The sequence below is a fragment of the Myotis davidii genome, unplaced genomic scaffold (genome assembly GCF_000327345.1).
Source record: "Myotis davidii unplaced genomic scaffold, ASM32734v1 scaffold848, whole genome shotgun sequence".
NCBI lineage: Eukaryota > Metazoa > Chordata > Mammalia > Chiroptera > Vespertilionidae > Myotis > Myotis davidii.
In genome coordinates, this window is record NW_006298983.1 from 142,373 (window position 1) to 166,295 (window position 23,923).

The window sequence follows — 23,923 nt, forward strand, 5'->3', positions numbered from 1 at the left end:
TTTTTAAAAAGGTGATGGTGAATCTCAATCTGAATAAATTTGAATAAAGATGGGTGGAAGAAGGCAAAAGGGGTTGCAGGAGGGGTATAGAGATGAAGGAGTGTAGAGGTAATAGATAAAGAGGTCAGAGAGGTAACTTAAGTATACATGGACAGATATAGTAAATGTTGTGTTTTGTTTTTGTTTTCTTAAACTTAGGGAATTTTCTAATGGAAAATTTCAAGCTGAAAAGTAGACAGAATAGTAAACAAGTACCCTTTTCCCATCTTCAACATTTATCAATATGATCAATTGTGTTTTATCCATATTCACCACCAGAATTTCTCACTGTGTTATTTTAAAGCAAATTCAAGAAATTCTGCAAATTATTTTTAAATACTTCTGAATATATTTCTAAAAGATAAGCACTTAACCAAACAACCCTGATACTGAACCTCTTTGACTTTGTTTCCCATCTACAAATCAGGACCAGCAGAACCTTCTTTGCAGTGCTGGTTTCAAGGTGAGGAAGGATGCTTGAAGCCCTTAGTATAGGGCAGGGGTGGGCAAACTTTTTGACTCGAGGGCCACAATGGGTTCTTAAACTGGACCGGAGGGCCGGAACAAAAGCATGGATGGAGTGTTTGTGTGAACTAATATAAATTCAAAGTAAACATCATTACATAAAAGGGTACGGTCTTTTTTTTTTTTTTTAGTTTTATTCATTTCAAACGGGCCGGATCTGGCCCACAGGCCGTAGTTTGCCCACGGCTGGTGTAGGGTTTGACAGTCAGTGCCCAGTCACTACTGGCCATCATGCTGATGATCTGTCTTTACCAGCCCTTATTTTTTATTTTTATTTTTCTAGATGGTGCTGTTGTGGCATTTTCACTTCTATTTCCTCTCGCTTCTCTATACCTATGTTAGGCACATTTATTAAGTATTCCTTTGTATATCAAAATTAACTTTAGATTATAGTCCTATATAATAAAAGGCTAATATGCAAATCAACCAAACAGTGGAACGACTGGTTGCCAAACCGGTTTCGGCCCATTTCATTTTTTGACAGCATTATTAAGATTCAGATAGAACTCACATAACATACAATTCACCCAATTAAAGTGTACAATTCATTGGTTTAAGTACATTCACAGATATGTGCCATCATTACCAGTAGTTTTAGAACATTTAGAACCTCAAAAAGATATTCTGTACCATTTAGCAGTTACTCCCTCTCTTCCCATCACCCTCTCCCTGCCCTAAGCAAAAAATGATCTACATTTTGTCTCTATGGATTTGCCTATTCTAATCCATATTAACATTTATGTACAGCCCTACCTCGTTTGGCTGAGTGGATAGAGTGTCAGCCTGCAGACTGAAGGGTTCTGGGTTTGATTCCAGTTAAGGGCACATACCAAGGTTGCAGGCTTGTTCTGCAATAGGAGGTGTGCAGGAGGCAGCCGATCAATGATTTTCTCTCAACACTGATGTTTCTATCTTTCTTTCCCCCTCCCTTTTTCTCTGAAATCAATAAAATACATTTTTAAAAAAATTCATGTACAAATTTTTGTGTAAACACATGCTTTCATTTCTCTTGGTATACCATGGTATACCCAGGAGTAGAATTGCTAGGTCAAATGTTAACTGTATGTTTAACCATTTGGGGAACTGCCAGCTGTTTTCTAATATGGCTCCTCTTTTTATTTTTCCCAAACATGGGGATTTAGCCATCTTTCAAGTGTAAGTACCTACACTTACTTTAGGTAAATTTTTGTATTAATAATTTTTCTAAGTCTTAGTTATCTAATCATATTCATATATACCATTTTTAGTTATTACATTTTTATGTATAAGGTTTTAAGTTGAACTTTACTTAAGCAGTGGTCTCCAATGCGGAGGGTATATACCTTTAGGATACAAGATGATTCACTGTAAAGTGAGAACAAATGCTATTTTCATGTATGCTTTATAATTATACTAGAGGCTCAGTGCACAAAATTTGTGCATGGGGAAGTGTCCCTTAGCCCGGCCTGTACCCTCTCACAACCCGGGACCTTTTGGGGGGTGTCCAACTGCCGGTTTAGGCCCAATCCCACTGCGGACATCCCTCTCACAATCCAGGACCTCTGGCTCCTAACTGCTCGCCTGCCTGCCTGATAGCCCCTAACCACTTGCCTGCCTGCCTCATTGCCCTTAACCACTCACCTGCTTGCCTCATCGCCCTAACCACCTCTCCCTGCCTGCTTCATTGCCCCTAACCACTCCCTGGGGGCTGTGGTGTTCTGGTAGTTCCACTGTTTTGGTCGCTGGGCTTTTATTATATAGAATAATGCATTAGAATAGCTATGCATATTTAAATATTATAAATAGTTCTGTATTGGAGATGTATGTGCAAAGATTTTTTTTTTTATAAATAAGGAGGCATAATCATAAAAGTCAGGGAAAACTGTTCTAAATACATGAAACCAAAATAGCTGTGTGGTTCTTAATCCTTTTTGTGACAAATCTGATGGGAGAAATTTACAAATTACTTTGCTAATGAAATAGAAAATTTCTTGCTAATTTTAGTCCAAACGGAACATGTAAATACCAGTGGAAAGAACTTTGGATCAGGTGTCAGACTTTTGTTTTTGTTCTACTTTTACTAATTACTAATGGTGAGACTTTGGGCAAGTCCCCTCATGGTCTCCATTTCAGTTCTCAAATAGGCATAATAAAATCTGAAATATCACAAGTTATCATTGTGTAGAGTGAGATTGGAAAGCATAACAAATGTAATGACTACAGGATGTTAGTTATTTATGTGTCTTGGGCAACCATGCAGTATTTTTAGATAAAATACCTAGCATTCCTTCATCTTTGCTTTCATTGGGTTTTCCCTTCTTACCCCAACCACCCCACCTATTTCTCTTAACTATTTTCTGTGCTTCCTTTGTGTTGTTCTGACAACAGACCTTCAAAACTAAGTGTCATTGCAAGGGTAAATTGGTTGTAGAGAAGTCCATGTGATTCCACCATTGCAATATGTTTCCCTCCTGGTGCTTTATTAGAACAGAGTGTTCAGCACGTACTGTGGTGAAGGTGCAGTTGTGTGAAATTCCTGGCCACTGTGATGGAAGCTGTGGCATCACATTATTGAACATCTTCATGGTTTCTGTTAGATATGTGATAGTTTGAGTCTATCAACATCTTTGGGAATGTGAATCTTTGTTAAAGTCAAAGCATGAAGGGAAGTGCTTGGTTACAAAAAGAGGTGAAGAGGTTCTGGGGAACTGTGTTAACGAAAGAGCTCACATGCTATGGTTAAAGATCCATTCATTTCATTTTTTATCATCACGTCTTGTTTGTAATTCCTATTCTCTAACATTCTTTCTAAGGAAGTGGTTGGCAGACGTTTCAGGTTATGATCTCCAATTTTTTCTAAAGGGTGACATCTTTTCTTGACTTTCTTTTTTGGGCAACAGAAACTATCAACATAACCATACTTAGATACTATTCATTTGTTTGTTCATTCTTTCATTTATATACTCAGAATATATTTATTGACCACCTACATGTGCCTCTTTCTAGTTCAGGGAACAAAACAATATCTAAAATAAAAAATGTTTAAAACTTCCTCTCAGAGATTTTACATTCTAGTGGTTATTAGTCACTGAGCTTCAATAAAATAGGGATTAGTGATAAGGAGTAAAGAGAAAAATAAGAATTGGGAAGGGGGGAGGAACTTTTAGGGAGAGGAACAGTTGCCATTATTTATAGAGTAACCAGGGAGGTCTCACTGAGGAATTAACATTTAAGATGAGTCTTTGCTATGATGGTTCTATTTTTGTTTTCAGTTAGTAGTGCTGGGGCAGAGAAATTCTAAATCCTAAGTCTGACAATTCATGGAGTAACTTCAAGATTGTTAGAAAAATTAGGATCTAAAGCCACTCATCTGCCAACAAAATACTAGCTGCTTATGGTCTGAAAGACTTTTGTGAGGTCCCCATAAAGGTCATGGTGGCTCATGCCCAACACTCTTAAAAAGGTTGCATCTTTGCAGCCAATAATGTGGCTCTGAAGCAGCCCTAGTGATGTAGTCGTTCTCGACAAGACCACTGACCAATGGACAGGGACCCATCTATAATGACTTGGCTGTGGAGTTTTAGGGTCTCTCTTTGTCTCTAGGGCCTTGGCAGCTGCCTGAGTAGGAAAATCTCAATAGAAATGATGGTAAGCTTTGCAATTGACTTCTCTACCTTTAAAATGTTTTTGGGAATTGATTTTATCTTTGTACCTAACCATCTCTTATTCAAAGGACCCCATTTAGGACAGTGGGAAGCACTTTGAAAAGATGTCACACATTGCTTAGACGCACATTACCTACTGCCTGTCAGTACCTGGGATATATGAATGTTTGTTTAGTCACTATCTTCCCTCCATCAGAATAAACAACTGGAGGGCAGGAAGCCTATTTTAGTCACAACTGTTAACCCAGTGCTACCAAAATAAAAACAATGTAGTATATGATCAAGAAATATTTGTCTAATTGAATAATTAACAGACTTCAAGCAATGTGGCAACAAGCAACACAACTAGCAACTATATGATAATATCTTATGTTTTACCTAAAGATCAAGAAATGGACACATTGACCTCTTATCAGTAGGGCCTGGACTTATCAGTAAGATCCAATCATTACTCTCTCCTCTATGTCAATCTGCCTCTCAGAGAAACTCATGCTCCTTAATGAGTGTTCAAACTGGCTTGTCATCCTCTCTCTGCCACTACTCAGTTGTGACCTTAGACATGGCTTTGATCTCTGTGGGCCTATTTCAGCTCTCAAATATTCTCATTTTATAACCTGGAAAAGCCAACACCCATTTGTGTGAAGCAAGAATACCTTTCTAAAGGAAGTGGAGCAAGCACCTACTTCTGAAAATTACTTTTTATAAGGAAGTCTGTTTTGCTCAAGGCAGTTAAGTCAATCTGTACCTGGGAGGTTTGTAAATAATATTCTTTTTGAATTATTGACTTTCATCTGTTTATAAAAAATACAGGGATTTGTTTGAGGCTTTGTATTTTTCATTTTTTATATCTGTCATCTCCCATGTTGTAGAAGACCAAAGAAACCCAAGTGACACTTAGAGAAATGAAGTTACACAGCTTTATTACACCAGCAGTCTCAGAGAAGTTGCCTCCAAAGTCTGAGCAAACCAGTATGGTGGAAGCTCTTCTTTTATTCCCTTTGGTTTCTTGACCCCCCCAGATATGGATGGGGACTTCTGGATCTTTCGTGGGGTTTGCAAAAAGCCCCGTGTGTTGGAATGGGAGCCTTGAGGCCATATCTAAGGACTTGGCCTGGCACCAGTGCTGATAACCCCCTTTGGGGGTTCATGGTTTATGGCCTTTGTAAAATGTGAGCATTTAGGCATCAGGTCTTGCAAGAGCAGATTGTGGGAAAGGGGCAGTGACTTAATTATAGGTTATCAAGAATGTACATTAGGTTACTGCACAGATTCAGATTGCTAGCCCCCCAAACATCAGGGTTACATTGGAATTGGCCTTTTAGCCTTCTCAACCACACACAAAAACAGATATGAAGTATAGAGAATTGAGAGTAAAACATGACTTAAAACATGACATCATTTTCTTGGAAATAGAGAATGTCATCATGAACTATGGAGGCAGAATTCAAATTGGAACTAGTAACAGAAAAATTTGGTAAAAGAAAGTCAACAAGAAGCAATGTGAGCAAAGATGTTCATTGCTGTATATTTTTTGTAGTGAAAACTAAAAATAAATTTCCATCAATAGGCATCTAAGTAAACTATAATGCATTTATACTATAGCAAGTGGTAAGACAGTTAAGAAGAATGATATGATACATACCCTCAAGACATAGTATTGAGAGAAAAAGAAGATAAGTTATAGAATATGGCCAGTATAATCCCATGTGTGTATATAGAAAAGAAAACAAAGCATATTTCTGATCTGACATATGTATGTTAACTCATAAGAAAAGGTCTCGGAGGAATAAAATGGTTAACAATGTTATGTCTGGGAATGAAGTAGGGTTGGTGGTGCTTGGTGCAATCAGAGTGCTTCACTTTCTGCTCTTGGCTTCTGTGCTTTGGACATTTTATTAAAGCATAGTCATGGTTTTCTTTTGTAATTATAACATTTAAAATTATTGGAGAGGAAAAGATGTGACAAAGAGCAATTGAGATACAAGGTAAGATTTTAGGTTAGGAGAAGGAAGATGAAGCACTTCAGGGTAGCAAGTTCTGCCAGTTGTCACCGTATTCTGTGATATTTTGTGAATGATGATTTGGAGATTGCACAGTGGTTTCAGGTTGGCATATGAACATATCTACATTACTCCAAAAGATGTGACCTCGAGCAGAAGATCCCCCAATAGACAAAAGCCAAGGATTTTTCATAGCATTTTCATATGTCTTTTTGTCTATTTGCTGGGTGAGAAAATTTTCATATATTTATGAAACATGTATTATTTCTATCTCTGTATGAATAATTCTGCCACAATAATAAAGCAGTTATATCTATCAGAGAAATTGTTTCTCCAGCTTGTGACTTTATTTCCACTTCGTTGGATTTGTTCACTTAATCTGTAATTTTTTTTGAGTCCTTGTATGCAACTCTGTGACCTGGCAGAGAACAGACAAGGCCTCTACTCTCATGGAACTTATAGTCAGGTGGTGGAGGTGAATGACAGTAAGAGCTAATAAAAATACCAGGAAGTGAGAACTCCTCTGATGAAAATTAAGCAAGGTGATGTGATAGGGTGTAATGGGGGAACTACTCTAAGTTAGGTAGTTAGGAAAGACTTCTTGAGGAAGTAATTCATAAACCAAGGCATGCAACAAGACAGAAAGGAGCCAGATGAGTGATCATTTGGAGGAAAAACATTCCAGGCAGAGGGACTAGGGTGTGCAAGAGTTTATAGGACTCAAAAGTTTGCTGCCTGGTTTGGACAAAGATAAATGAGAAAGGCAGGAACATGTCATGCTGCAAGGACAAGGTAAGGATTTTAGATTTTATTCCCGATTTGATGGGCAGCTATGGGCAGGGTCTGGGGGAAGGTTAATTACAGGGATCTGATATAAGTTTATAAAAAAAATCTCTCTGAATACCTTTTGATTATAAATAGATAAGAGTAGAAGTGGGGAGACCCATTGGAAAAATAGAGGAGGGCCAGGTGGGAGAAGATGGTGACTTTTAGAATAGGGTGGTAGCTATAGATATAAACTTGCTAGGGAAATATAGGATCAGAGATAACTCCTAGATTTTGTAGCTTCAGCTATCGGAAGGTGTTCTTCCTGAGATGGAGCAAACCAGGGAGAAACAGGTTTGGGGGAAATCAATGTCTTTTTTGGATGTATCATGTTATGATGCCCACTGGACATATGTCAGGCAGTAAAATATGCTAGCCTGGAGTTCAAGGAGAGGTCAGGAATAGAGACCCATGTGGGAGCCATCTACATACATAATGATGGTATTGAAAACCCTGGAAATGACTCCAAACTCTCATACTCACCGTGTGCCCCACTCTTTATTTAGGTAAAACTCACCTAAGCAGAATGCTTGTTTCTAGGTCTTTCCCTTTTTGACCTTGTTTTTGCTGTTGATGGTTGCTTTGAAGCCTTATAGTGTGAAGGACAGTGGGAGAAGAGTAGAAAGACACTGTGCTGGGCCTGTAATTACAGTGATGAGCGTGCTTCTCATTTGTGAAGCTCTTGACATTTTAATCATTACCTCATTTACCAAAGCTAAAAACTGAGCTTAAAATGAGCAGACTTTTTTTTAGATAGATTCTAGATTTACACTGTGTTCTTTAGTTATGATAAACTCATCACAAATTTATATTGCTATTATAATATAAACATTATATGCTAATATAAGTTACATGAAACAAAGTTTTTTTAAAATATATTTTATTGATTTTTCACAGAGAGGAAGGGAGAGGAATAGAGAGTTAGAAACATCGATGAGAGAGAAACATCGATCAGCTGCTTCCTGCACACTCCCCACTGGGGTTGTGCCTGCAACCAAGGTACATGCCCTTGACTGGAATCAAACCCGGGACCCTTCAGTCCACAGGCCGACGCTCTATCCACTGAGCCAAACCAGTCAGGGCTGAAACAAAGTTTTTAGTGCTATTGATTGTTCAGAATCTCACGTGCCATTGTCTACTTTGTTGAAATACAAACACAAACTAAATAAAAATAAGAAACTATGAAAATGTGCCTTTACTTATAGATAATATTTCCAATTTGGTTTTGACATTTACTTTTATTGGAATAATGCATGGGTGTTTTACATTTTTATGTTTTATCAATAGTATCCTTATACAACTTTATCCTTATAATAAAAACACTCTTCAATTATTTTTATGTTTTGAAAACCCTTTCATACCCCCATGTTTGCTGCTAGTTTATGACAGATTTTATTTTATTTTTTATTTTTATTGTTGAAAGTATTACAAACGTCCCCTTCCCACCCCCACCCCCCGCCATTGTCCCTTTCTAACCTGCCTCTGCTCTGCACCCCAGGCCTTCACCACACTGATTTTATTTCATTTTTTGACTTATAGATCCAAATGGATTAACTGTGTTGTTTAGGGTGAAGTACAAACTCTTTATTTTTTACATCCTCAACAGAAATTGCTTTAAAAAATATGGTTGAGCCCTCATTTATCTTGAATGATTCTTACTCACTGCAGATAAACTCTCCAGCCCTCTTGCTGGCACATGGTGAGTTCAAGGCCCTGATCTAGTACGACAACGGAATTTCATATCAGCCCTGAGCCTGGAAAGATGGTGTCACAGTCCTCGGGCCAGCAGGGTTTTCCTGTGGAGCCCTGGGAAGGGGTGAGTGATGACTCTGGTGACACTGATGGTTCACCCCACCTCCTGGACACTGACTACCCCTCTTGCCCATCAGACGTCAGGTTCACGAGGCACAAAGCTGCCTGGATTAACCCCCAGGATATGCAACCTCAGTTGCAGGACTTGCCGTTTCAGGTGCCAACAGTGGGGAACATTGGCAGCAACTTTGTGGGGGATGCTACCTCTCCCTTGGGCACTTCACCATTGTCTCTCGAGAACTCCATGGTGGAGACATCATTGTGGAAGGACACTGTGGACTCCATGGGCAGCTCAGGTCAAAAGAGCAGTGACTTTTCTTTTAACCCCACACAAGAGCGGGCAGTACCCCCAGGACGCTCTCCTTGGATGTCTCCGTTCACAAGCTCCAAGATTTTGACTGCTTCCCTATGTTCTGAAGCTGACAGTGCTTGTTCCAAGCCTTCTCACCTGACAGCTTCCACTGACGAAGGTAACTTTAGTCAGGGACTTTTCTCATTCTTGTCCATTCACACACTTGCTTTGTCTTGGTCTAAAGGTCTAAAGCCTGCCCCATTGTCTTCCTTATAAAAAAAATGTCATGGCTTTACTCTTAGACCAGAAGCCAGTGCATTAACTCATTTATTATTGTCTTTGGCCCATCTACCTGGACCGTTACAGCTGTGAAATCAAGTATTTCCTTTCTCCTTAGACTGCAGGGAAATGCCATCCTCAATGTAGTTGATAGTCAACATCACCAGTTAATTTTGAGCTCGTGTGTGCCTCAGGGACTTCCAGCTTATGAAATTGCCTGCAAGGCAGGGCATTGGAAGTACTCTCAATCCACTGTGCTGGTGTTTCCAGAAAGAATGGGCTCCATTGCACACCAGCACACCAGTACTTACTAGGAGATGAACTTGCCTTTCCTGTTATATTTACTTGGATAGAGTGTGACTAGAAAACAGTCAGTTTTAAAAATAGTAACCATGATTTCCCAAAGGCTATACAAATTAAGGGCTCCCATTGCTATGAGGTAATGCACATATTCCTAAAATACTGAAATTCCTAAAAGGATATAATCCATGCAAAATGCGACCGAGGAGTCAATAAATTAGCTATTGTTATAATTTATAGCATGCTTACTTTACTTTAAAATATTCATTATTTTATATTCATGCTTTGCATTAATTTATATTTCTGTTAGAACTCTAGTTCAAGTAGTCAATGAAGTTTTTTCTGTCAAAACAATTTTAAAAGCTGTCTATGTTTTGTGTGTAAGTTTGTATGCTTGTATGTATTTATATCTCACTAGCAGGAACAAGTCCTCCCCTTTGCTAAAATATGGGGTTTATTAGTTCTATTGGAAACTTTGAAAAGTCAGAGATGATGATAGTCTTCAACACATTAATCATTGCTGAAGAATAGCAGATTTTGGGCAATCTTTCAATGGACTAACTGAATAAGAACCAAATTTGAGCAAAATAAAACACTTTGATTATTGGCTTTTTTCTGTATTTTTTGCTCATCTGCTGAGATAGTTCTCAGGCAAAGAGTAATTTGCAAATTTAGTGGTTGCCAGATAAGAGGTTAGTCTCCTACTATATTGCCTCACAGTGGGGAGTGAGGAGAACATGGAGAAAAGGGAAAGCCCTCTCCCCTGCAAACCACCACCACTATGACAAGTTACATAGTGACAGGAGGGTCTCTTTAGGGCCTAGTGTACCTGTGACCCAAACCATTTGTTATATCACTGCATAGAAGTGGCTCTGCAATTTTAAATTATCCTGTAACTTTGTCTTTATAGAAAATAGGTATCCAGCCCAAACAATCTCTCTAAGTACCTTTAAAAAACCACTCTTTCTTTTAGGAGTATTTCTTTAACTTGGTCAAGGGATTCATTCCATGGGATTAAAAATAAAAATCCTGAGTGATCAGGTTCTTTCTGGCTGGTGTGGGTGGCAGCAATGGGGAGAACAGGCATTGATTTTCCTGTGACTGTTGCATCTCCAGTGGCAGCAGCAGGGTTTTCCTTTGCTAGATAAAATGGTAGGGAACGACCCCTTGTGCTGTCAGAAACAACTCCACACTTCCTTCATTTGCATAGGATCTACACATTTACAATGCACTTTGACATTCTTTACTCTTTTAACTTAGTAGATAATTACCCCAGTTCAAAAGATGAGGAAATTTTAATGTGTAGACACAGCTGGTGCATGGAGAGCTGGAACTGGAATCTACACTGTCTGACTCATCTCTGTGCTTTTCTCTATGTTCAGGGTCCAAAACTATGACTGGGTCACATTCGGCCAGCCTCCTGATTTTACAAATAACAACTTTGCTTGTTTTGTCTATAGCTGCTTTCTCACTACAGTGGAAAAACTGAGTAGTTGGAACAAATGTCATATGGACCTCATATTCTACAATATGTACTAGCTAGTTGCTCTTTTCTGAAAAAAATTGCCCACTCCAGATGGCTTCTAATTCCAAGAGGTTCAAAGTTTTCCATGGTCCAGACCGGCATGGCTCAGTGGTTGAGCATCAACCTAAGAACCAGGAGGTCACGGTTCAATTCCTGGTCAGGGCACATGCCCAGGTTGCGGGCTCAATCCCCATTATGGGGCGTGCAGGAAGCAACCTATCAATGATTCTCTTTCATCATTGATGTTTCTAGCTCTCTCTCCCTCCCCTTCTGCTCTGAAAAAAAAAAAAAAAGTTTTCCATGGAACAGTGGCTTCCTTGAAGATGAGGCAAGGGATTTGAGTGATCCTGCTTGTCTCTCTGTCCCCCGGAGAGCTGTATAATCATCAAGACATTGGCAGCATTTTCTTCTAATTCAGTGGATTGGTACAAGCCAGCTTTTATGGCTCTCACAAAAATGTTTTGACTTAAATGCTACAATAAGAAATCACATATGTTTTGCTGGTGTTCATTGCCAGTAATGGAGTTGCTTAAGGGTACAGACTGGATGAGTCAGCTGAATATACCTTCTGCAGTTTCTTCTTGTTTTTGATTGGAGGAAGACCATTTTAGTGAAACAAAGCTGACCTTTTTCAGATACTTTGTTTTTGCAAACAGGAAGTTTGGTCAATTTCAGTGAGTTAGAAAAGTGATTCCATGATTCTTATGGCTGTTTCTAGACTGTTTCTTCTCACCTTTCTTCATCTCCTTTAGGTAGTTTCCATGACTCTCTTCTCTTTCTGCCTCATTGGTCTCCTCCATGCCAGGGTTCGTCCATGTGTTCTTATTGTTCCAATGGCCTCTTGTAGAATGATAACCTTTAAGACAATATCTGCAAGCCTTACCGTAAGAAGGTTCATTCTTCTTTTGTCATCGTAATTTACTCTAGAGTTGTGCTAATTAAAAAACAACAACAATATTTAAAAGCCACTCTCTAGAATTATTTTGTTTTCTTAAATAATCGTTGGACTTCTTTTTCTCTATTTTTAATAACTTGCTGTATTGTCAGGTGCTGTTCAAATCAATAGAAGAAGCATTTCATTAAATTCCTTCTCAGCAGAAGCATTTGTGCATCCAGTTGATGTAGAAAAGGTGAATATTTTACTTTTACATTTTTTTATGCCACAAAGAGTGTTAATCCTTTAGATAGTGCTGTTATAATTTAAATATGGAAATTTCACTTCATGAGGCATGGCAAGTAGATTTCATTTCAGCATTTGATTGATAGAGGGTGGAGGCTGCCAAGTGCCCCAAGCTGAGAAGGGTTCTGAGGCAGTATCTATGCTCAGCTGGAAAGTCTGCCATGATTGATGAATGATGTCAACCATTGGGCCATCACCAAGCTAGGGTTTTATATCACAAGAAATTCAAATTAGGTTGTTTATTGATTGCAGTGGACTAAGTCTTATGTCTGGAAGATATGGACTATACTTTACATAATAACCTCTAATTAACTCCATTTAAATATGGCTTCTTGATTTTTATTTTTATTTTTTTGTAAGAGAATATTTATTTGGTAAACTACAGAGGTAGAAAAAGTAGTTCCTAGAAGAAATGGGCTTAGGAGAGAATTTATGGAGGTAAAGGAAGAGCCCTTGGAGCTTGAGAGTGAGAAAGCTAATGGTAATGTGCCTGGGGTGGGGGAGGGGGGAGGGAGAGTGATGTGGGAGAGGGAAGGAAAAGGAAAGGGAAAGGCACAGGTGTGACCCTGGGAAGGAGAGTGCCTGCTTCTTGATTTTTAAAAATGTAATATACCTCAATGAAAAAAAGTTGATTATCCTTTTGTGTTTTAACTGATTTTTTTTCTATAGGAAAATGCCCACTTTTATGCTGCAGATATGATTATATCAGCAATGGAGAAAATGAAGTGTAACATCCTGAGTCAACAGCACACAGAGAACTGGAGTATAGAAGAAGCCAGTGGGTCACTTGGGAATGATCAAAGGGACTCTGAAGTGACTTTTTATACCAATATAAAGCAAGAATCCGGGTCTTCCACTTTTTCAAACAGTGGCTATGAAGGCAAGTGGGGCAAATATGAGAAAGCTTTTTGCTGTAATCTCTACACATATTTATCTTCTCTGTCAAATCTGGAAGTATGTCTTTAAATCCTTTGTCTAAAACTTCTGAAATAACCTACTAGTATATTATCCTCATATGTGCCATTTGGGTTTGGGACTGGTTAGCATGCTCCACTCCATGGCTAAATCGATGTGCTGTTGTTTTTCTTGGACTTCATCCTAATTTTCCTTTTGGCAGTGGCTGAAATTTTCCATCTTCCTTTTGCTTTCGGTCACATAGCATTCTCTTAACTCTTCTTCCTTTCCAGGTCCTCTTTCATTCATTCCACAAACAAGGAGCCTGAGAGGTGCTGGGTGCTGGGCATCACCAGGCAACAAGATGTGCTCCTTCCCTCCAGGAGCTCTCGTGGTGGAGCCCAGGCTGTGTGGGATCATAGGCAGGGCTCCTATGACCCAGTGCAGTGGGTCCCAGTGTAGAAGGAGCTCTAGGGAGTTCTTCCTGGAAGGGAGGATAGATAAACTGAGAACTGAAGATAGGATTTGTCATTTTCTTACCATTTCTTAAGTGCAAATCCTGCTTCAGTCCTAGATTCTTCTCTTTCTACCCTGAGATTTTATCCACTGCAACATCTTTCCATTATTCCCTCTCTGTTGACATCTCTCACATCTGTGTTTTTAGTCCTGCAACTCCTTTATGTGCTTGCTCAATATTCCTAGGATCTGTGGAACATGTCCACCTGAATGGCCTCCCCGGATCTCTAACTTAACATCTCTAAACCAGTCATATCTCTATCACTCCCTCACAAGCCCCTTGCAGAAAAAGAAAAAAAAAAAAGCATTAAAAACGAATGCTTGCTTTTCCTTTTGACTTCCTTTACCTGGCATTTTAATCAGGACCCTTTCAGGAGAGAAGAACTCACTCCGTGTGGTACATATATAAACAATGCCTGGCATAAAATAGGTGTGTAATAAATTGTTATTGAATCCACTACCTAGCTCAAATTAAAAGGAACATTATTTAGAAAGTATATAGAGCATCCTCTATATAAAACTGACCAGTAAAGAAGCAGCTCTGGCATCTGTATTTTCTGAGGCAACAAAATGCAGTTGCTACTCTTCCTGCATATAGTTGCTTCATTCCCCCTTTCCACAGCCTGACTTCTTCATCCCTACACACCCCTTAGCCCTTGTTTTTGTCTGCCATCTCCTTGACTTCTCAGTCAGGGCCTCACAGCTCAGCCGTCTTGCTGGACCCCAAGTCTAGGCTACCAGAAAGAGCATGTGGTGGCACCTGCTTTAATTGGGTGTCCATAACTGGTCAGCTAGCTGTGTGACCAGTTTGGTCTGGGAATGCAATATAGATTGTCATCCCCTCTGAGGCCACCGTGGAGAGAAAAGGCATGTGGTTCATATTTCAGCATACTACCTTTGACTCTTTCTTATTCCTTGTGCCTCTACCTCTGTCCAGTTTCTAGTTAGTGAACAAATCAATTCTGACTTCTCAGTAATAGTGACATCCCCTCCATCCATTCTCCATTCCTGCCTTTTACCTGCAGCAGCCCTCTGGCCAGTCATTTTGTAACAACTGCATTTAGGTCCTCCATATGTATCTGCTGCCTTTAATTTTCTCTCTTTGCTTTCACACTCTTTTCCCTTATTATTGACCCTATACACATCTGTCTCTCTAGTCCTCTAAAATGGCCTGCTGAGTTTGTTCCACATTTAATCCTGCGATTTTTAGCCTTCTGGGAACCAGCTTCTCCCTACCTTCTCAGCAGGCATATCCTGCCATTTCTGTTGTAACATAGGCTTCAGTTATACTAGCCTGTTATACTTGTTTGTAGACATTTCTCATAAGCTCCGGCCTCCCTCCCTTTACTTCAGCGAGGCTCTCTTGGAACACGTTATTAGTTCCTTCATCATTCCCATTCTTCAAAAGCAGTTTTTTGCCACCAGCACTGTGACGTGTTCCCTGATTTTCATCAGGAGAGGAGTACCATTCATATGGGATGGAACATAAGTTGTGCTCTGGAATACTCTCTAATTGTCTAGGCTCGTGTCTTCCCCTGGAGTTGTGCAATGTGGATCTCACCTCTGAACTTCTTAAAGCCCATGGCACACAACTGTGTTTCCTTAAATTCTTTGATAGATGAGATTTATCTTATTTGTATTTGCATTCAGCATAGTGCCTTGTTTGAAATAGGTATTTAAAAAATGTATTAAATGGTTGAATACTAATGTTTAGATGAAATTTTAAAAATATATATGTTAAAGAAATTTAAAAATATTTCTACCATCCAAATAAAATATTTATCTTTTACTAGTATTAAGTATCATTCTTTAAAAATTTCTTTATTATTCTTATTTTTTTTTATTGTTGACAGTATTATAGCTATCTCTCGCTTTCTCCCTTTTTGACCCCCTCCACACAACCCCTGCCCCTCCCCAGGCCTTCCCCTAACTATTATATGTGTCCATGGCTTATGAATATATGCATATACGTTCTTTTGTTAATCTCTTCCTGTCCCCTCCCAACCCCACCATTAGAGATTTATTATTCTGTTCCATGCATCCATACTGCTGGACCTATTTTGTCATCAATTTATTTTGTTCATTAGATTCCACATATAAGTGAGATCATGTGATAATTTGTCTTTCTCTAAATCGCTTGTTTTGCTTAACATAATACCCTACAGGTCCCTCCATGCTGTCTCAAAGGGCAAGAGATCCTTCTTTTTACTGCTGCATAGTATTCCATGGCGTAAATGTACCACAGTTTTTTTATCCACTCACCTACTGATGGGCACTTGGGCTGTTTCCAGATCCCTTTTGCATGGGCACTTGGGCTGTTTCCAGATATTAGCAATTGTAAGTAATGCTGCTTTGAACATAAGCATGCATATATTTATTCTGATTGTGTTTCGGGATTCTCAGGATATACTCCGAGAAGTGGGATTGCTGGGTCAAATGGCAGTTCCATTTTTAATTATTTAAGGAACCTCCATTCTCTTTTATAATGTCTGCACCAGTCTGCATTTCCACCAGCAGTGTACTAGGGTTCCCTTCTCTTTACATTCTTGCTAGTAATTGCTTGTTGATTTATTGATGGTACCCATTCTGCCAGGTGTGAGGTGATATCTCATTGTCATTTTAATTTGAATTTCTCTGATGATTAGTGACATTGAGCATTTTTTCAGATGTCTATTGGCCATCTGTATGTCCTCTGCCTATTTTTAAATTAGATTGTCTTCCTGGTGTTGAGTTGTATGAGTTCTTTGTATATTTTGGAAAATAAACTCTTATCATATGTATTATTGGTGAATATGTTTTCCTATTCAGCCGTACAGTAGGTTCCTTTTTAATTTTGTTGATGGTTTCCTTTGCTGTGCAGAAGCATTTTAGTTTGATATAGTTCCTTTTGTTTATTTTTTCATTTGTTTCTCTTGCCCTAGGACAATTGTCGGCAAACTGCGGCTTGCGAGCCACATGCTGCTCTTTGGCCCCTTGAGTGTGGCTCTTCCACAAAATACCACGTGGGGGCGCGCATGTACAGTGCGATTGAAACTCCGTGGCCCATTCGCAGAAGTCGGTATTTTGTGGAAGAGCCACACTCAAGGCGCCAAAGAGTCGCATGTGGCTTGAGAGCCGCAGTTTGCCGACCACTGCCCTAGGAGATGTTTTGGTGAAAATACCGCTACGTGAGATGTCTGAGATTTTACTGTCTGTGTTTTTTTCTTTTTTGCATGTACCTGTCCTATTTACCAAACACCATTTATTAAAGAGAACGTCTTTACTCCATTGTATGCGTCTCTATAGTCTTTCTCAAATATTGACCATATTGGCATGGGTTGATTTCTGGAGTCTCTGTCCTGTTGCATTGGTCTCTATGCCTGTTCTTGTGCCAGTACCAGGTTGTTTTATTACAATGGCTTTGTAGTATAGTTTATTATCTAGTATCATGATCTCTCTAGCTTTGTTCTTCTTTCTCAAGATTTCTGTGGCTATTCGGGGTCTTTTTGGAGTATTTGTTGTAGACATGAGAAATATGCTATTGATATTTAAATAGGGATTGTGTTGAATGTGTAGATTGCTTTGGGTAGAATGGACATTTGAATAATATTAATTCTTCTAATCCATGAACATAGTGTATGCTTCTACTTGTTTGTTTCCGGGGTTCTTGTCCTAGCATCAAGAAGGGTTCAGGAATCTGGAGAAGGGGCTGTGCGTAGATGACATAGGAATCCAGAGACTAATAAAGAGTCCGGAGATGAAATATAATTTTGAAAGGCACTGGGGGTCAGAGGAGCTTAGCTAAAGGAGCTAAGATCCAGGTCTTAAGTCTAAGGTCTTAGGTTCTCTCTGTCCCCAGGCCCCTATGATTTTTATTAACACAACTTGTCCTGAGGCAAGGCAGAGATATACACTTCCAAGGGTCAGTGTTTGTTACAGAGTCCATTTTCAGAATGGGGGAATTAGCCCATGGCTGTTCAGGCCAGGAGGAGGCAATAACATGTAGATTAAGATGCCCTTTAACTATCTGGCAGCCACAATCAATTTAATGTATCCTATTCAGGTTTGGGGAAATGCCTTTAGCCATTCTCAGCTGGTGACTACATGTGTGACTCAACCCTGTTGAGTCCCCAAGTCTCATCAACCTTTTGATGAAACTCTTGAAATTATGACATGCTGGAATTGGTTCCCGGTAGTTTGTATTTTCCTCTATTTCATTTTTTAATGTCCTGTAGTTTTCTGAGTACAAGTCTCTTACCTCATTAGTTATGTTTATTCTCAGGTATCTTATTTTCTTTTGTTGTAATTGTAAATGGTATATATATTTTTTTACTTTCCCTTTCTGAGGGTTTATTACTAGTGTATAAAAATGCCATCAATTTCTGGGTGTTAATTTTGTATCTTGCTACTTTGCAGAATTTATATATTAAATCTAGTAGGTTTGGGGTGGAGTCTTTAGGGTTTTCTATATACAATATCATGCCATCTGCAAATTATGACAGTTTTACTCCCTCCTTTCCAATTTGGATGCCTTTTATTTCTTCTTCTTGTCTGATAGCTATGGCTAGAACTTCCACTACTATCTTGAATAAGAGTGGTGAAAGCAGACATCTCTATCTTTTTCCTGATCTTAAGGAAAATACTTTTAGTTTTGCCTGGCCACAGTGGCTCAATGGTTGAGTGTCGACCTATGAATCAGGAGGTCACAGTTGGATTCCTGGTCAGGGCACATGCCCGGGTTGTGGTCTCGATCCCCAGTGGGGCACGGGCACAAGGCAGTCAATCAATGATTCTCTCTCATCATTGAGGTTTCTACTCTCTCTCTCTCCCTTCCTCTCTGAAGTCAATAAAAATATATTTTAAAAAGAATAAGAAAATGCTTTTAGTTTCTGCCCATTGAGTATGATATGGGCTGTAGTTTGTTATATATGGCTTTTATTATGTTGAGGTATGATCCCTCTGTTCCCACTTTGCTGAGAGTTTTTATCATAAATGGGTGCTGTATTTTGTTGAATGCTTTTTCTACATCTACTGATATGATCATATGATTTTTATCCTTCATTTTGTTTATGTGGTCCAGTATGTCTATTAATTTGCAAATATTGAACCATTCTTTCATCCCTGCAATAAATCCCACTTAATGTATTGTTGGATCTGATTTGCTAATATTTTGTTGAGGATTTTAGCATCTATGTTCATAAGGGATATTGGCCTATAATTTTCTTTCTCTGTAGTGTCTTTATCTGGTTTTGGCATTAGGATAATGCTGGTCTAGTAAAATGAGCTTGGGAGTCAATCCTCATAAAAAGAGCTTGAAAGTGTTTCTTTTTCATGGACTTTTTTTTTTAAATATATTTTACTGAGTTTTTACAGAGAGGAAAGGAGAGAGGTAGAGAGCTAGAAACATCGATGAGAGAGAAACATCGATCAGCTGCCTCCTGCACAACTCCTACTGGGGATGTGCCTGCAACACAGGTACATGCCCTTGACCGGAATCGAACCTGGGACCTTTCAGTCCGCAGGCCGACGCTCTATCCACTGAGCCAAAACGGTTTAGCCAGGCCGAGGGACCCCACTGGTGCATGAATTTGTGCACCGGGCCTCTAGTGTTGAATAAGAGTATGAAAGTGGGCATCCCTGTCTTGTTCCTGAAGAATAAGAAAATGCTTTTAGTTTCTGCCCATTGAGTATGATATGGGCTGTAGTTTGTTATATATGGCTTTTATTATGTTGAGGTATGATCCCTCTGTTCCCACTTTGCTGAGAGTTTTTATCATAAATGGGTGCTGTATTTTGTTGAATGCTTTTTCTACATCTACTGATATGATCATATGATTTTTATCCTTCATTTTGTTTATGTGGTCCAGTATGTCTATTAATTTGCAAATATTGAACCATTCTTTCATCCCTGCAATAAATCCCACTTAATGTATTGTTGGATCTGATTTGCTAATATTTTGTTGAGGATTTTAGCATCTAGGTTTATCAGGGATATTGGCCTGTAATTCTCTTTCATTGTGTTGTCTTTATCTGGTTTTGGTATTAGGGTGATGCTGGCTTCATAAAATGAGCTTGGAAATGTGCCTTCCTCTTGAATTTTTTGGAATAGCCTGAGGAAGATCGGTTTTAGTTTTTCTTTGAATGTTTGATAAAACTCCCCTGTAAAGCCATCATGACAGGGCTTTTGCATCGACCGGCTGCCTCCTGCACACTCCCCACTGGGGATGTGCCCACAACCAAGGTACATGCCCTTGACCGGAATCGAACCTGGGACCTCTTAGTCCGCAGGCCGACGCTCTATCCACCGAGCCAAACCAGTTTTGGCTCTCTTGGACTTTTTGGAGTAGGTTGAGAAAGACAGATGTTAGTTCTTTGAATGTTAATAAAACTTCCAATTGAAGTCCTCTGGACCAGGGCTTTTGTTTGCTGGCAGGTTTTTATGATTATTATTATTATTATTGCTTCAATTTCACTAGTTGTTTTTGGACTATTCTGGTTTTCTGATTTTTCCTGATTGAGTTTTGGCAGATTGTATGTTTCTAGAAATTTATCATTTTGCCCAGGTGGTCCCCTTTGTTGGCATATATATGTTCAAAGTATTTTCTTACAATCCTTTGTATTTCTGTGGTGTTGATTGTTACTTTACCTCTTTCATTTTTTATTTTGTTCATTTTGTTTCCTGATAAGTCTGGCTAAAGGTTCATCAATATTATTTATCTTTTCAAAGAACCACATCTTGATATTACTGAACTTTTTAATTTTACTTTTTTTAGTCTCTGTCATTTATTTCCACTCTAATCTTTATTATTTCCTTCCTTCTACTTTCTCTGGAATTTTCCTGTGTTCCCTTTCTAATTCTTTTAGTTGTAGGTTTAGTTGTAGGTTTGAGTTTTTCCTATTTCTTGAGGTAGGCCTGTAATGCTATGAACTTCCCTCTCAGGACTGCTTTTACTGTGTCCCATAAATTTTGGGTTGTTGTGTGTTTATTTATTTGTTTCCAGGAATTTCGTGATTTATGCTTTAATCTCACTGGTAATCTATTCATTGTTAATACAAGCTATTTGGTCTTCATGTGTTTGATTGCTATTTGGTTTATTTATGATGAAATCGTGGGCCCTTGGGATTAAAGCTTCTTTCTCTTGCACGAAAGGCTGCCCATTGGGGAATTTAGATTACATCACCCTTCACTCTAGTCTTCTTGAATTTGTTAAGACTTATTTTGTGTCTTAATGGGTGGTCTATCCTTTGGAATAATTTATGTGCACTTGAGAAAAATGTGTCTTTTGCCCCTTTGGGATGAACTGTTCTGTAAATGTCAGTTAAATCCATCTGATCTAGCGTGTCATTGAAGGCCATGGTTTCCTTGTTGACTTTTTGTCTAGAAGATTTATCCAGTGATGTCAGTGAAGTGTTAATGTCCCCTACTGTGACACTGTGACTGTATTGTAACACATTTCTCCCATATAGTCTTCCAAGAGTATATATATATATATATATATATATATATATATGCTACTTTATTGGGTGTGTATATGTGTATCAGTGTTATGTAGGGTCCTTCCTGGCTTCTTACTATGGCCTTTGTTTTGAAGTTTGTTTTGTCAGATATGAGTATTGCTAACTCAGCTTTTTTAAAATTTCCATTTGCGTGGAATATTTTTTCCCATACCTTTACTTTAAGTCTGAATGAATCTTTTGTTCTGAGGTGGGTCTCTTGTACACAAATTTTGGGTTGTTGTGTGTTTATTTATTTGTTTCCAGGAATTTCGTGATTTATGCTTTAATCTCACTGGTAATCTATTCATTGTTAATACAAGCTATTTGGTCTTCATGTGTTTGATTGCTATTGAGGTGGTTTTTTTTTAATTGTAGCTGATTTCTAGTTTCATGCCATTGCAATCCAAGATGCTTGATGTAATTTAAATCTTCTTGAATTTGTTAAGACTTATTTTGTGTCTTAATGGGTGTATCTACCCTATGTCTATTGATTGGAGCAGTTAGTCCACTTATATTTAAGGTTATTGTTGATATGTACTTACCTATTGTCAATTTTTAAAATACTTATGATGTTCCTCTCTCACTCGATTTCTTCTTCTTCTTAAAACACTTCCTTTAACATTTCTTGTAGTGCAAGTTATGTGGTAATGTACTCCTTTAGCCTTTTTTTGTCTGGGAAGCACTTTATTTTATCTTTAATTTTAAATGATAGCTTTACTGGATAGAGTAGTCTTGGGTTCAGTTCCTTGCTTTTCAGTACTTTGAATACTTCATGCCAGTACCTTCTGACTTGAAGTGTTTCTGTTAAGGAATCAGCTCACATTCTAATGGATACTCTTTTGTAGGTATTTTTTTTTTGTCTCTCTCTTGCTGCTTTTAAGATGCTTTGTCTTTAAAGTTTGTCATTTTAATTATGATGTGTCTTAACTGGGTCTCCTTAGACTTATCTTGATTGGAACTCTTTGTGTTTTCTGAACTTGTGTGACTTTTTTCTTCACCAGGTTAGAGAAGTTTTCTGCCATTATTTTTTTAAAATAGGTTCTCTATATCTTGCTTATTTTATTCTCTTTCTCTTACCCCAGTGTTGCAGATATTGTTCTGTTTCATGTTGTCCCAAATTACCTTAAACTATCCTCCTGCTTTTTAATTCTTTTTTCTCTTTGCTGTTCTAATTGAGTGTCTTTTTCTACCTTGTCTTCCAAATCAATAATTCGATCTTCTGCCTCATTCCATCTACTCTTGATATCAGATATGTTATTCTTTATTTCTGACTGGTCTTGTTCATGATTTCTATTTCTTTTTTTATGCTGTTGTAGTTCCCACTTAGTTCCTTGTAATTCTTACTAAGTTCCTCAAGTATCCTTATAACCATTACTTTGACATCTATGTCTAATAAATTGCTTGCCTCGATTTCATTTAAATATTTTTCTGGAGTTTCCTCCTTTTTTTTATTTGGGGTTTATCTCTTTGTTTCCCCATTTTTGCTGTCCATTTATATTTGTTTTTATGTGTTCAAACTGCTATGCTTCCCCATCTTCGTGGGTTGACCTTATGTAGTAAGTGTTCTGTGGTGCAGCCTCTTTAATCTTCTGACCTGGATGCCCTAGGAATGTCCTTTGTGTGGTTTATTTGGCCTCTCCTGTTGTAACTGGGCCTTGATTACAATTGTTCCATTCATGGCTTGGATCTCTTCTCAGACTGGCTGACTGTGAGGTTCATCCCATACTACATTGTGTGAGCTATTGTGACAGGACAAAGCAAAACACAACACAACAAAACAAGAACAAAACAAAAACATACAATATGCCCCTACAACAATAACAACAACAAAAGCAACCACAAAAGAAAAGAGAATTAGGAAAGAGAACAAGAATAATAATAATAAAAAATCTACAAGAAGGAAAATAAAGGGAGAAAAAAGGGATATGAAAGTGCAGAGGTGAAAGAAAATAAGAATAAGGAATAGGGGAAGAAAATGGTATAAAAGAAAATATTAAAATAAATTATGAAAAGGAAAAAAAGATGAGAAAATAGAAATACAAAAAATAAGAAAAAAGAAAGCAGGAGAAAGAAGAAAAATAGAGTAAGAAAATGAAAGAAAAATTAGATATATGAAAAAAAAGAAAGGATATAAAATAAAGCAATAAAGAAGATAATGAAGGGAAAATAAAGTGAAGTCGCACTCGTCTCAGCAGAGTTTACTGACTCCTGGGAGCTCCCTTTGGATCCTTCTCTTCTGTTGGCTGAGGCTGACTGCTTTGTCTCCCAAGTTTGGGCCTCTTGGGAGGTACTTTGGTGCTAACCAAAGTCAGAGCTGTCCACATCTAACTCTCAGCAATCTGTTATGAGCTTTAAGTGATCCAGATTTTGTGTCTGTCCCCACAGTACTTGACTGCACATGGGAGGAGCCAAGCTGCACTCTCAGGCCTGTTTGTTAGCAGCACAAGACCCAGTTAGCAAACTTCCTCATTTCCCTGCACTTTGCCTCCCCCTGCCTTCTCCTGCCAGCCAGCTGTCAGTCTTAATCACTGAAAATGCTATTTTCGAAAGGGATTTTGGTGGAATTGGAAGTCTAGACCTCTAGGTCTCCTGTGAGGGGGAGGTGCCTTTCAGATT

The 23,923-nt window shown here is 38.5% G+C and overlaps 1 protein-coding gene across 2 annotated transcripts in view; it reads left to right on the top strand.

Annotated features, from left to right (window-relative positions):
- KIAA0226L (KIAA0226-like ortholog) overlaps window positions 1-23,923 on the top strand; it is a 73,362-nt gene that overhangs the window by 13,379 nt on the left and 36,060 nt on the right. For both annotated transcript variants that reach the window (XM_015571042.1, XM_015571043.1), the window contains exons 2-4: window positions 8,702-9,315; window positions 12,289-12,371; window positions 13,091-13,301. In XM_015571042.1, coding sequence (XP_015426528.1) covers window positions 8,796-9,315; window positions 12,289-12,371; window positions 13,091-13,301 — 814 coding nt within the window. In that variant the 5' untranslated portion in view covers window positions 8,702-8,795. The remainder of the gene's footprint in view (window positions 1-8,701; window positions 9,316-12,288; window positions 12,372-13,090; window positions 13,302-23,923) is intronic.